The 14,276-nt window shown below is 30.9% G+C and overlaps 1 protein-coding gene across 1 annotated transcript; it reads left to right on the forward strand.

The window, feature by feature from the left end:
* Window positions 1-12,094: 12,094 nt before the first annotated feature.
* On the forward strand, window positions 12,095-13,476 carry LOC118061468 (uncharacterized). Its single transcript, XM_035074904.2, has one exon. It carries the CDS (start codon window positions 12,182-12,184, stop codon window positions 13,286-13,288), a length of 1,107 nt encoding a protein of 368 aa, XP_034930795.1. The 5' UTR covers window positions 12,095-12,181; the 3' UTR covers window positions 13,289-13,476.
* The last annotated feature ends 800 nt before the right edge of the window (window positions 13,477-14,276 follow it).

Consider the following 14,276-nt stretch of genomic DNA (forward strand, 5'->3'; position numbering starts at 1 on the left):
TTCATCGTAAATTAATAACTTGCTATATCTAGGTGTTAATATAATAGTTAAGGGTTTGCTTTTCCTGTGGTTTCAGATTCAAACCTTGTAATTTTTAATATAATGATCACTAAAAATTTACAAGGTTGTTAAATTCAGGATTTATGAGGTTAGTCAAGATATGCACAAACTGGTCCGGACACTCACATTATTATTATTAATAATAATAATAATAATAATAATAAAAACTTGCTAGATCATGGAATGATCAATCGAGGAACGAGCCACACAAGCAAAGGTCGTGGGAGGTTAATGACTATGTTATCGTCTCCTTCTTATCCCTTATCAATATCTCCATCATGATCCTGAAAGATTATGATCTTAGCTTTGTACGTCGACCAAAAGATGACCAATGTTGATAGCTAGGTGACAGAGAAATATGAAGGAGGAGAAGCATAAACATCTCTGTCTGTATGTTTCATGCTCTTGAAGCTGTAACGATGTGTCTGCACTACAAGACAGCCCCATGCTTGATCGAACTATCTCGCCCATTTTCCTGAGATTATAGAATGGAAAGAAAGAATCAAAATTCCTTTTAATTGCAATGGATATAAAACAATACACTGGGCAACTGGTACTGGTAGATGCTCACGTTGCTAGATTAAGACGGGTGTGGGTGTTGCTTAAAACCCTTTTTTTTTTTTGGGTGCAAACTAGAAGACCGGACGATCAGAACAAAAAATTAAAATAAATATATACAGAATAATTAATATTTTGAAAATAATTTAGAAGTAAGATTTATTTATAATTTAGATTTTATAATTCATTAAATGATGCATTAATAAGTTTTTTCTCATGCATTCCCTATATTTTAACATTATTTTTGGAAAAAAAGTTATTTTTTAACAATTTGAATTTATCTTTAATTATTAATTTAATTGCACGTATATATTAAGCTGTGTGATTTGTTTTAGTTGTGTTTTTTTAAGAAAATAAATAAATCTAAATCTTGGTTAGCAATTTAAATATATGTAGTGAAATATAACTAAAAAAAATTCTTTTAAACTTCTTGGTCTTTGTATATTCATACGTTCTTTTACATATCATTCTTTTATGAAATGTTTCTCCAATCACCAAAAAAAAATATTTTTTTAAAAATATAAAATTTGAAAGAATCTTGAAAACCTATAAAAACTATGTAAAAAAAGTCGTTCAATGTAACTTTGGCATGGAAACAAATCTTGAATGGTATGCGTGGTTTTATGTTTCTCCACCAAGAAAAATATGTGGCCAAGGGAGATTGTTCTTCAATAATGTGGAGCCACTTTTTTGTGTTGTCAATTTATCCTTCATTGCTTGAAAACTCGAGACAAAACAAGGAAGAGAATGGTCCCTAAGCCCATAGGAGGTGAACCCATTCCTTCCTCAAGATTTTGGGCATGAGCAACAGCAGCCTTCTGGGTATGATAAAAAAAAATGGTACAGGCCTTCATCTGGATGAGGCCTGTCATCTTCCACTCCCAGAGAAATGGTGAAGGCCCGATACTCCAACATGTCTAGATGAAAATTACTTCCTCTTTTGATTACTTTTTTTTATGTAGACTTTCGAGTAATTGTTATCAGCTTAGCAATTTTCTCCCATTAAATTAGATTAGATAGACACAGGTAATGGTTCTAGAGGTAATTATCTTCTTCAATTTATTCCAGTGTCATCACTGGCAATACAATTTCAGAACCTCGTGATGATATGGAATTTGAATCACATGAAGATGCTTATTCATTTTACAAAGAATATGCCATGTCTGCGGGGTTTGGCACTGCTGAGTTTTATGGTAAAATTTAATAAATGTATTTTTAAATCATGGACAGAGGAACAATTTGAAAAGAGATGGTGGAAGTTGCTTGACAAATTTCATCTTCGAGAGGTTGAATGGGTTGAATCGTTATTCGAAGATGGCAAATATTGGGTGCCTGCCTTTATGAGAGATGTTTTTTTAGCTGGATTGTCTACAATCTCACGCTCTGAAAGCTTGACCTCTTCATATGACAAATATGTGCATGCAGAAACATCAATGAGAGAGTTTATAGAACAATACAAAATGATTCTTGAAGATAGGTATGAAAAGGATGCGAAGGCAGGTTTTGAATGCCCCAGTTAAAATCTCTTTCACCTTTTGAGAAGTATGATTCTGTGTTCTTATTCTTAATGGCAGGGCATATCTGACTTGGGGTCGACGCAATCACATAATAATCTCCCTCGTTAGTGTGATTTTGTATCTATTGATTTCCATAGGATTGTAGCTCTAGAAATTAACCGTTTTGCAGGGAAGAACACTGGTCCAAAGCATGCAAGATGTGCTCTGATCTCTGCTTGTATGTAGAATAATTATAAATCATCCTGTTCTGTATCAGAATATTACTTCTGATCAGTTACAGCTGCATTTTAGCCATCTATGAGGAACTAAACTTTACCTTACACAGAAACAATGGCTGTCTGGTCACAGAGCAGAACCATGTGGCTTTCTAGGTGCAAAATATATCCCGGGAAAAATATCATTGCTTCACCTTCATCAAACTGCATGGTTTGCTTAACACAAAGCAGAACTGAAATCATCAATCCAATAGTCAGAGAGCCACAACCCTACACAGAAACAATGGCCGTCTGGTCACAGAGCAGAACACTAAGAAAGCCCTCTCGTGGATTTTTTTTCTTCTTCTAAAACGATATCATTTCAATAGCTCCCATGGCCTAAGATAGACTAGAGTTGGCATGCTGAACCACGAGTTCACCCAGAAAACCATCACCTAGGCCTTTAAAGTTTAAACAAGATCTGATAACTATGCTAGAAAGTTGCAAATAAAATATGCCCAAGGTTGTCATTTTAGTTGGACCGAGAAGCATTCGAGTTGGGCTGAGATATGCATTTCATATAGACATGCCTAGTTCCAGGTTGCTTCTTGATTTCATTTCATCATAGGTTATGTGCAGGGGATTGCTCAGGGTTTTGATCAAGTTCAATCGCGTATTGTAAACAAGTTTTTTTTTTTAAGATGGTAAGATGGGTGTCGTTTGAATGAATGAAAACCACCATGTCTAGTGGATCCCTCAGCATCAAAGCCACATGTAAATGATTGTAATTTGTAGAGATGCCTTGTAATTAGTCTTGGAATAATTTTGGGGACAAGGTCCTCTTAGAACATGCTGAAAGTTCCCTTGGCTGCTTCCATTACTCACTTAGACCATACTCTTTTATTCTTGCTCGATTTATAATTCAAAAAACCTTCACCGTGAAAGCAACCGAACATATAAAATTGATCGTTGCGTGGCCATTTGTAATAAGTTGTGCCTTATTTTACTCCAAATTGGTCTCTTGAAGTAAGACTTCGAAGAATTAATTCCACGAGTTTCGCAATCTTGAAGCAAAATGTTTTTACATGATTTCTTTTTTCTTAATTTCAACCTGGTTTTCCTACATGCTAGATGGAATCAAACCTTGTTTCCTGCATGACTTCAGATGCAAGTATCAAAGACCATTACCAGAAAAGGTGGCGTTGGCTGATCTATTTGTTAATTTCCATGTCTCAAGCTATATAGTATATTACACGTGCATAATCCCAGGTTTCTTGCTCACTCATGGGACTTTTTTTTCCTGGGTCAACTCCAGATTTCCTGTTGTTGACTACCCTAGATACCACCTATACATTGACAACCACGATCGTAATGGTCGACAAAAGCACTACTGCTTTTATATAATGAATTAAATTAAAAGTTTAAATCATTTATTTTTGGGCTTAATTATGGACTAGACCTAAGGCCCATGATAATTAGGCTAATCCTTGTTGACTACCCTAGATACCACCTATACATTGACAACCACGATCGTAATGGTCGACAAAAGCAATACTGCTTTTATATAATGAATTAAATTAAAAGTTTAAATCATTCATTGTTTGGGCCTAATTATGGACTAGACATAAGGCCCGGGATAATTAGGTTAATCCTAGGTAAGTAGATCATTCTAGAGCAATTTCAAAACAATATTGATTTTTTTAATAAAACAAAAAAATAAAAAACAAAATTCTAAAACACCATCATTTTAGATAAAAAATTTAACAAACATTCTTGAAGTTGACTGGTTAGGTTTAGTTATAGACTCGACCCTAGGTTAGTTGGGTTAACCATAAGATTGGCAGGTCAATCCCAAAACAATGTTGTTTTTCTTTTTAAAAAATAAAAAGATAAATTTTTGAAAAAAATAATAAAAAAAACCCGAAACACCATCATTTAAGGTAAAAACTAAAAACAATTCTTCAAGTTAATTGGTCAGGTTTTGTTTAGGTTTAACTGAGCAAATTAAATCGTGAATTTATCAATTTAATTACTCAGGTTTGAGGAGGTCATTCGTTAATTAATTTGAAAAAAAAAAATTTACTTAAGTTGAGCTGTTGAGTTTCGAGTTAACAGATTATTGGGTCAATCTATCTTATTAAATTAAGTTTAATAATATATCAAATTTTATAATTTATTTTTCAGTATATTTGTTGGAGAAAGTTTGCTTTTGTGTAGATATAGTCAAACCTATATGTTATGTAGCTTTCTTTTGTAAATAATTGCTCTTGTTGAAGTGATAAAGACCCCGTGGAGGTCATGGACATGGGGATAAAATACAGCTGTTCTACGAGGCGATAAATGTGGTGATGTCGGCACATTTTTGCACTAAAGATTAGACCTCTACAATAATGTACGCAACCAATTACATTATGAGGATTTATCGTAGCACCCCATAATAATAATAATAATAATATCGAAGACCATTAGACCGACTAATCAAACATTTTTTATTCGTATGAAATCGATTTGTGTGGTTAATTACTGGAGTTAAATAAATACAACAAATTCTGCTACTTAATTACTTAAGTAAGAAATTAATTAGCAGATTTTGTTTGTTGGGCATTGCCCAGGTAATATTACTTACAAGATTTTAATTACTCACTCTACTTTTTAAAATAGTTTTTTATTTAAAAATATATTAATTTTTTTTTAGTTTTTAACATTAATATATTAAAATTATTAACAAGTTATAAACACTTAAACAATTATGTAAAAACAGAAACATAAGATTCGAGGAACACCCACCCCTTCTTATTATTTTCAAACGATTCGTGCCATACAAATTTGCGTGGATTTCCAGGGAGTTGAAAGGTCATTTTGTCTTGTCATACTATTTTCTTGAAAGAAACAGAACAAGAAGATTTTGGTCGGCAAAATCAAAGAAGAGAGAGGAACTTGCTGATTTCATATCATAACTTTCATGATTAATTCATGATAATTTCAAAGCTCAAAATCTCTAAATAATAGTGTAAGACTTTTCTTTGCTGGACGCTCCGGCACATGCATCACATGTCCTCTACCTAATCATTTGTATTACTCTAAAAATCATTGATTTTTTTTTAAAGGTTACACTTATTAATATTTCATATATTATTATTATTATTATTGATGGACTGTTCAAAATTTTATATTGTTTTAATTAAGTTTGTTTATTTTGTTTTAGTGATTTATTTCTAAATGAAAACCAATTAATTTTAATTTTTTATAAAAAAAAAAAACAAGATTGAAAGAAGAGGGACCGAAATAAAAAAGGCATCAAACATAAGTGATATGATATAAGTTTTGTAAAAGATATATTTTGGTCATTGAACACTAAAACGCATGCAAATTATACGATTTTAGCATCTCAATATTTTTCCAATTTAATTTTAGTATAAAAACTTATTTTTTAGTCCCTGTTTGAGAAAAAAAAAAATCACTAGATTCTAGCGGTAAAGAGATAAAAGTGTTGTTGACATTGATTTGAGCAACCAAAATAGACGATATTTGTGTTAAATAATTTTTTTTTGATGAGGAGTTCATATTATGTGTTTTTTTTTTCTTTTTAAAGTTCATGAAAAAAAATCTAAACTTGGATTTATTTTGGTTTTTGGAGCGGTTTTAAGGTTAGAGATAAATTTATCATAGTTTTTATAGTGTTTTATAGATGTTTTTGGTAAAAAATAAGTTGAAAATCAATTTTTTAAAAAAAAACTTAAACTTTGATTCTTTACTCACCACAATAGCTGAAAATTTGGACAACTCAGACAACATTTTGCTAACAAAAGAAATTAAAGAGCACAATCACGGGTGCCTACCAGGATAGACCCAACACCTGACCTTGTTTTTTTTTTTTTATATAAAAAAATTAATGATTATGTTTTATGGTTTTCTCTTCTTTTTTTTAATTTATATTTAAATTTCACAACCCTTATCTCATTTATTTTGTTTGAAAAGCCTTTTTTAAATGAAATTATTTTTTAGTTATGTATTTAAATTTGAAGAGTTTTTATAATTCATCTATAGTTTTTTTTTAATCTTTTGTATGGATGAATTTTTTTTTTTAAAAAAAATTCAGATAAATTACAAAAATATCTTGAAAAAAATCTACAAATATAATTTTTTTTATAAAAAATAAAAATATTTGACCCATAATAAAGCACGGGTCATATAATTAATATAACTAGAAAAATGATACGATGAAAGTGAAATTTTAACATATTTAAATGTTTTTTATGAAATGTAGATTTGCCGCACCAACTTTGGATTTTGGGAATATATATTTTAATTTTTTTCTATCATTTTAATTATTAAATTACCGTACCATTGATGATTTTTTTCTTTCCAAAGCCAGTATTTTGGAAGTGGGGATTTCAAATATATACTTGTATATTTTTATTATAGGGTGGTCGTGTGAGGTTTTCCAACAATGTTTATATTGATTACGTTTTTTTTTAATCCAATCAAAATATTTTATATATTATAGCTGAAAATTTCTCATGTAATATAATTTTTACAAACCATCCAAAATTTTGAATAATAAAATTAAGAAGAAAAAACATTCCCAGACCTGATAGGTTGCACTGCATTATTTTGTAAATAAATATAAAAATTAAGTCATTCAGGATTGACTCACTTAACTTAATTAAAATTTAATTTATTTTTTTAAAATAATATTATTTTGATTAACTTGAATGAATTAATTTCACTTCTAATTCAAAACTCTTTTCATCATTGTATATTCCATATCCTTTATGCCAACCACTGGTCATTTGGAAATTCAGATACGGATATTTATATATAATCATAAAGTTATTAATGTTATAGCAATGCCTCATAATTGGCCAATGATCCTTCTTGGAGATTTCATTTTCAAGCATCGACGGTTCCTTACACTATAAATTAGTAAGTTGTCGTGTCTTGTCCAAAATCAGGTGAAACAAACAAACAATTAGTCATTTCCTTTTTTAAAAAAAAGTCTTATGGATAAGGTTCTTCTGACTAGAGCACTTGTCTTGTCGGACCTTTGCATTGAATAAATAATTACCACCAAGTTATTTATTTGATCTTGAACTCAAAATGCTCCATGAATAGCGTCTTTTGATCTTTATTAATCTATAGCAAATTTATTAAACTTTGTCTCCCTTGACGGTGGATTCTGTTCCCAGTGGATTTTAAATGAACAAAAAAAGTACCAGATCAATTTAATTCATCCAACTATTCAAGTAATTAAAATACAATTTATTTTAATCAATATAGCTCAACTGATCAGATTTTTTAGAGCTATTAAAAATTTATATAATCGTTAATTTCTAAATCTATGAGATTAAGGATAGTGCGTTCAAGCTAACCCGAATGCCTATATTAATAAAAAAATTACAAACTTGTTTTATTTTTTTAATTTTAAAAAATTAAAATAATAATATTATAATTGATCTACATCAATTCTACCAACTCATAATTAAAATTGAGTTTAATTACTATAGTTTTTAGCCAACAAAACTCCCTGGAATCCATTGATAGGAGGTGGAGTTGTTTTTTTAAAAGTTTTGATGTAATCATTTGTTACAAGTGAGAAAACTAAACTAATTAGGATTCAAATTTACTTCATTGATATAAATACAGAGTATATTCAACAACTAAACCTTATAAGATTTTGATTAGCAATTTATTAAGAATCGAGGTGATTAAATAATAATAATAATAATTTGTTTTATCCGTTCATGAACAGTAAAAGGCCAGTAGCTACTAGCTAGTGGGGTGATGAGATTACTTTTCGTTAAGATATCCTTGAAATTCGAGAGATTGACAAGTTGGTTTGAAATCTTTGTACGTAGTAACATGGGCAAATGATGCCTGTCCTCTCTTGATCTACTTCCAAAATTTTATGCCCCACATACCCGATCTTCTCCTTCGTGGACCGATTCAAGCGGTGAGAAGGTAGGCCACGTGGATGATCCAGATTTAGTGATGGGTAAGGAGTATTGTATTTCTCACCTTGCACCACACTCGGTGAATCCAATTCCGGAGATTTAAAGGTTTTGGAAGGGTGATAGTATTCTATTTTTAAAAATGTTTGATTTTTTTTTGAAAAAAATTAAATTAATATTTTTATGCTACATCAAAAAAAAATATTATTATTTTAATATATTTTTAAATAAAAAACGATTTATAAACTACATTTATCCTAAGTTCTTATAACTCTTTGCTCTAACTTGATTAAAATTTAAAGAGTACAATCATGAAAAATAATTCCACAATGTGTGATGTTTTGATCAGTCCATAACAATGAGATTTACTTGCAGTCAATGGATTAAGTCCTTTTTTTCTTGTATCAGAATGTTTATGTAAATAATTTTTTTTAATGTAAATTCACGTCTATTTTATAAACAATATAAATTCAATCATTTTTTTTTTGGATTCGAGGAAACCTCACTCCTCAAAAAACATATTTTATGGGTCCAAGTGAGCGAATAAAACCCCGACTATCTCAGGCTTTTACAAGAGATACACTCTCTGACTCGAATTTAAGATCTGCTATGCAAATCTCAAACTCTTTGCTATCATGCCACTCTTTGATAAATAACATCTACATAAGGAATTTCATTCTATATCAATGTCCATAAGTGGAGGCAAACAGCTCATGATGCCCCAGAAAACATTTACTCTAAGAAATCAAGCATGCCATACAATACTTTACTATGGTGTTTGGTACAAGAATGTTAAAAATTTCTTTTTAAAATCATTTGAGATGCCAGGTATTTTTGTGTCGGGTAATTAAAACATCTCAAATTCCTAGAAATCTCATAAAATTAAATTTGATATATTTGCTAGAATACAAATTTAAATAATTAATATGTGTTTCAATGAATTTAACTCAGTATCCACATAATTTATTAGGAGATAGTTTATTTTATTAAATGATTGTAATTTTATGTAGTTAAATTTATTGTTGGATTCATTTCAATATAATTAGTTGTAATTTCAGTGTTTTGTATTATTTTCTACTCTCCTTTACCTTTTCATAGAAGTATTAATTTCTTTTCACAGATTTATTGTGGCGATTCACAATAAGAACAAATGATGGACCTCGAAGTGCCACGTTGAGCACAGCTCTCTACCTCACCCTCCATAGCTAGCCACCTTCACAGCCAATTATTAGATTCAGCTCCCTTGATTTCTATCCTCCGATTTGCCCCATCTGTGTTTTGTCCATACATAATGATTCATGATCGAGGGGCAAAGACTTTGGCGACACCATTTTATTCTTTAAATACTCTGTTTATTTTTCAATGATAGAAAGACAGAGACAAAGGGAGACTTGATTCTAAAATTATTTAAATTAAATTTCTTTTATGTTCTTGTTGTTTTAGAGTTTATTTAGGATCGTCATTGTGATTACTTTTAAAATAATATTTCGTGTTAAAATATATATTAATGATATTTTTTTAATTTTTTAAAAATTATTTTTAACATCAACACATTAAAATAATTTGAAAACACTAAAAATATATTAATTTAAAGTTAAAAAAAATTTAAATTTTTTAAAAACACTTTAAAACATAAAAATAAACAGTCACTTAACCATATACATGCTCTATATGTCTCCTATATTTTCTATCACAAAAGGTAAATCAAGCATAACCTTGATCATGAGATTAGCATATGTAATTATCAAGGAACATGAACATCATCGGGATTGAGGAAGGGGGGTAGTGTAGGTGGAGGGCCTGGAGGCTACTTCTTCATCCTTGTGGCCTTGCAAATTTCAAGTTCAGAATATTAGTTTGGTGCATTGTCAATTTAAAAATCAAGATTAATTGACACTTTCAAGACCATCCATGAGAGAGCAGGGAGACATTTATCATGCGACCACCAATGTACTCCAGCTCATGCCCGGACTTGATTGATCTGGTCAGTTTGTATTGATTACCCATACTTTAATTAATTCGCTTATAAATTCTTAAAGTTTAAGAGAATAAATTATTCTTAAATTTTAACTAACAATTTAATGTTTTAAGTTCTAATAATTACTTAGAATATTATTATAATTTTAACAATTAAATAATCACGAGTTTAAATCTCATCATTTTTATTTTATTTTTTAGTTAAAATTTAATTAATATAACAAGATAGTGTATAGATATATACAAGTTTTAAAAATTTTTATTTAAAAAAATACGTTAAAAAATAATATAAATTATATTTGGAATCATTTCATATAACATTTAAAATTTTTATGTTGAGATGATTAATAACATAATGATATTATTTGTTAATTTATTACAGTTTATTAATTAATTTATGAACATCAAATTATTAAAAAATCCTAACATTTTCTTATTTAAAGCAATCCTTGCGTATATATCAGACCAAAAACACACACACACACTAGATTTTCATATAAATTGACTAGTTAACCGATAAATGAAAATGTGTAAGTTTCATTAATCTAAATAACTGATATTTCATAAAAAAAGCAATCCTTACAATAATTTTATATAACACTACTCATATATACATTCTCAATTCTATGTAGAGACTGGATTCCATAGTTACTTTTGTAGAGATAATGTTTACATTCTTTACTTCTTCGAACTCGATATTTTTTTAAAAGAAAGGGGTAATAATCATAATCGAGTTTGCAATTCACTTATAATAATTTTATTTTTTAACGAGAAGAAATGACATTTACATGATATTTCTAGATTGTGTTTGATTAGTGTTTTAAGATGGATAAATACATACAAAAATTATAGAAATATAAAGAGATAAAAACATATATAAAATAAATATCTTAACAGTTTTAAAATAAATTTTTATATTTTCAAAATAAAAAGCACAAGAAAACATGTTTTTTCTACTTTTAGTGTCTCAAAACAGTAACTAATATCAAAACTAACTCCTTTTTACTTTTCAATTTTCGGAAAATTAATTCACATTAATATGAATATTTATGAGAAAGTGTTTTCGGAACAAATCATTCCTTAAACTTGGATTATAAAATGTCATACATCGAAAACAAATTTGAATCAAGCTTCCGAAACATAATATATACAAATGCATATTAGCAATAGTTGATAAGATCTATAGAAAAATAATTATTCTCGTATGGTAATGCATATTTACCAATTGGATTTCTTCTTAATATTTATATTCTATTTATTATTCACCAAATTAAAAATTTAGATATTTATTAATTATTTATTATTCAATAAAAAATAATACACACACATGTGTATGTGTGTAGGGGCACGTACGTGTTTTATGTAATATTACAATATATATACATTAAATTGTATTAAAAATATAAATATTTTATAAATATATCTATGTAATATAAATATATATTTTGAGTTAGATTTAAGTAATTTTTTAGTTGGGTTTAATAATATTTATATTTTATTTATTATTTATTAAAAAAAATAATTATTTAAAAAATATTGAGTTAAATCAATATTCACTGGTTTGAATTAAAGTCTCAAGGTCACGTACGTACCTAAAAATCACCATTGATAATTTTGAATGAACATGCAAGAAGGTAAGACGTGGCAGTGATATAAATTTTTTTATAACATTAAAAAAAACCATCCATGAAATTTCCAAGAACCATGAGATCATCTCCGTCACCTGGTCACCCAACAATCTCGAATAAATAATAATAAAAAAATCTTGTAACAATCCACGTTAGGGCCAAAATCGTCACCAAAATAATCCCACCCTATATATACACACGCGCGCACACGCAAACAATAACGTTATCCCTCACCTCCATGCCCGCACTTCACTCCCCAACGCAAGATCACAGTGAAGCTAAGAAATCAAGAAACCATGACAACGTTTTCTTACATCACATTTCTAGCAACCTTAACAATATTCATCTCAACTTCTACAGTTCGAAGCTGTCCTGCTTCAGATAGGGCAGCTTTGCTAGCTTTCAAAGCAGCTCTTCATGAACCTTACTTAGGCATCTTCAATTCTTGGACTGGCACCGACTGCTGCCATAACTGGTATGGTGTCAGTTGTGACATGGAGACCAAAAGGGTTGCTGACATTAACCTGCGAGGTGAATCTGAAGACCCCATTTTCCAAAAAGCTGGTCGGTCTGGGTACATGACCGGTTCGATCTCTCCTTCTGTTTGCAAGCTCGAGAGGCTCTCCAGCCTTACTATTTCTGATTGGAAGGGGATCTCAGGTCCGATCCCAGCCTGCATCACGTCTTTGCCGTTCTTGAGGATTATTGATTTGATCGGGAATCGGATTTCTGGTGAGATTCCGGCAGATATCGGACGGTTGGAGCGGATGACCGTTTTGAACATCGCCGACAATCTTGTAACAGGTAGGATCCCGAGATCCTTGACTAATCTGTCGAGTTTGATGCATCTCGATTTACGTAACAATCGGATTTGGGGTCCGTTGCCTCTAGATTTCGGGCGCCTTCGGATGTTGAGTCGGGCTTTGTTGAGCCGAAATTATATCAGTGGGACAATTCCCGATTCAATTTCTAAAATCTATCGTCTCGCTGATCTGGATCTTTCCTTGAATAAATTATCGGGCGAAATACCGGCTTCTTTGGGTAAAATGGCAGTCTTGGCAACACTAAATCTTGATTCCAACAAATTGTCAGGAAAAATACCTGATAGTTTGTTTAATTCAGCTATTGGTAACTTGAACTTGAGTAAGAACTCATTTCAAGGATACTTACCGGATGTTTTCGGGCCGAGATCATACTTCACGGTACTTGACTTATCTTACAACAATTTCCGGGGTCCGATACCCAAATCTTTGTCCCAAGCATCATTTATCGGGCACATGGATTTGAGTCATAACCGGCTATGTGGGAGGATTCCAGCAGGGCCTCCGTTCGATCACCTCGAAGCCTCATCGTTTGCTTATAATGCCTGTCTTTGTGGGAAGCCACTTGGAGCTTGCCAATAGAGAAGAAAATGTTCAGATCGGCGGAGAACGGGATTAGTCTGATTTTTCGGGTTTGGTAATAGATGTTTGTATGAATATTATGTAATGTAACAGTAATTAAAAGTGTGTTTAATTAGTTGCGTTGTTGTGGGAATTAATTAAAAGGTTTCATGCACGTAAACCTTGCATGAAATGGAGCTTTGACGCAATGAGTGTGCCTATAAACATAAATTTAATACCAAATTATCTCAAATCAAATGATAAAAAGCACATTAATGTTCTTTTCTTTTCAGTTTCTTTCTCGATACCTTCCTGGGTGGGCCCGTTTAGTGCTAAGAACCAAAGGTGCTAAACTGGGCTAGGATTACGATTCGGATCTCCCTAACATTGGTTTAAATTTAAATTTAGATCGAGTACATTGAAAATTGGATTGAAAGATCTAAATCTTTTTGCTACAGTTGTGCATAATAATTTAGTAACCAGTACTGGCCAAACAGACGCTTGTGCGATGAAGCTTTTTTCTGGGACATGGATGGGAACTGCTGTCAGTGGCGATTTAATTATACACAGCTCCTATTCCTATATAAAACAAGACAGTGCACGTGAAGCCTTAGTGAGATAATGACATCTTTGCTTTGCATTCAAAGATGAGGGCCTAGCGACGGTCGAGGCAAGCAATTTTCCCTGGCATCTGCAGATTTTAGCACACCATAGCTACATCATCGCGCACAGTACACACACACCCACCAAACTAGGCATGCCTAATTTACAGATGAAGTTCATCTAGAATTATTAATCTATGGTAATTGCACTGATATGCTTTACTTGTCGAAATGTTTACATTAATGGAAAGCTGACAGATTCTTGTGCTTAAAGGATGCATGTGCAGCTTTTTTACTTTCTTATTTTTATATTCTTGTATTGTTTGGATTATAGGATAATCCACATTTGCAGGAGGGGTTAATGCCCAAAGTGAGATGATACCTTTTAAGAGCTAGCTAAATGTAAT

Source organism: Populus alba, chromosome 1 (assembly GCF_005239225.2).
Source record: "Populus alba chromosome 1, ASM523922v2, whole genome shotgun sequence".
NCBI classification, from domain to species: Eukaryota; Viridiplantae; Streptophyta; class Magnoliopsida; order Malpighiales; family Salicaceae; genus Populus; species Populus alba.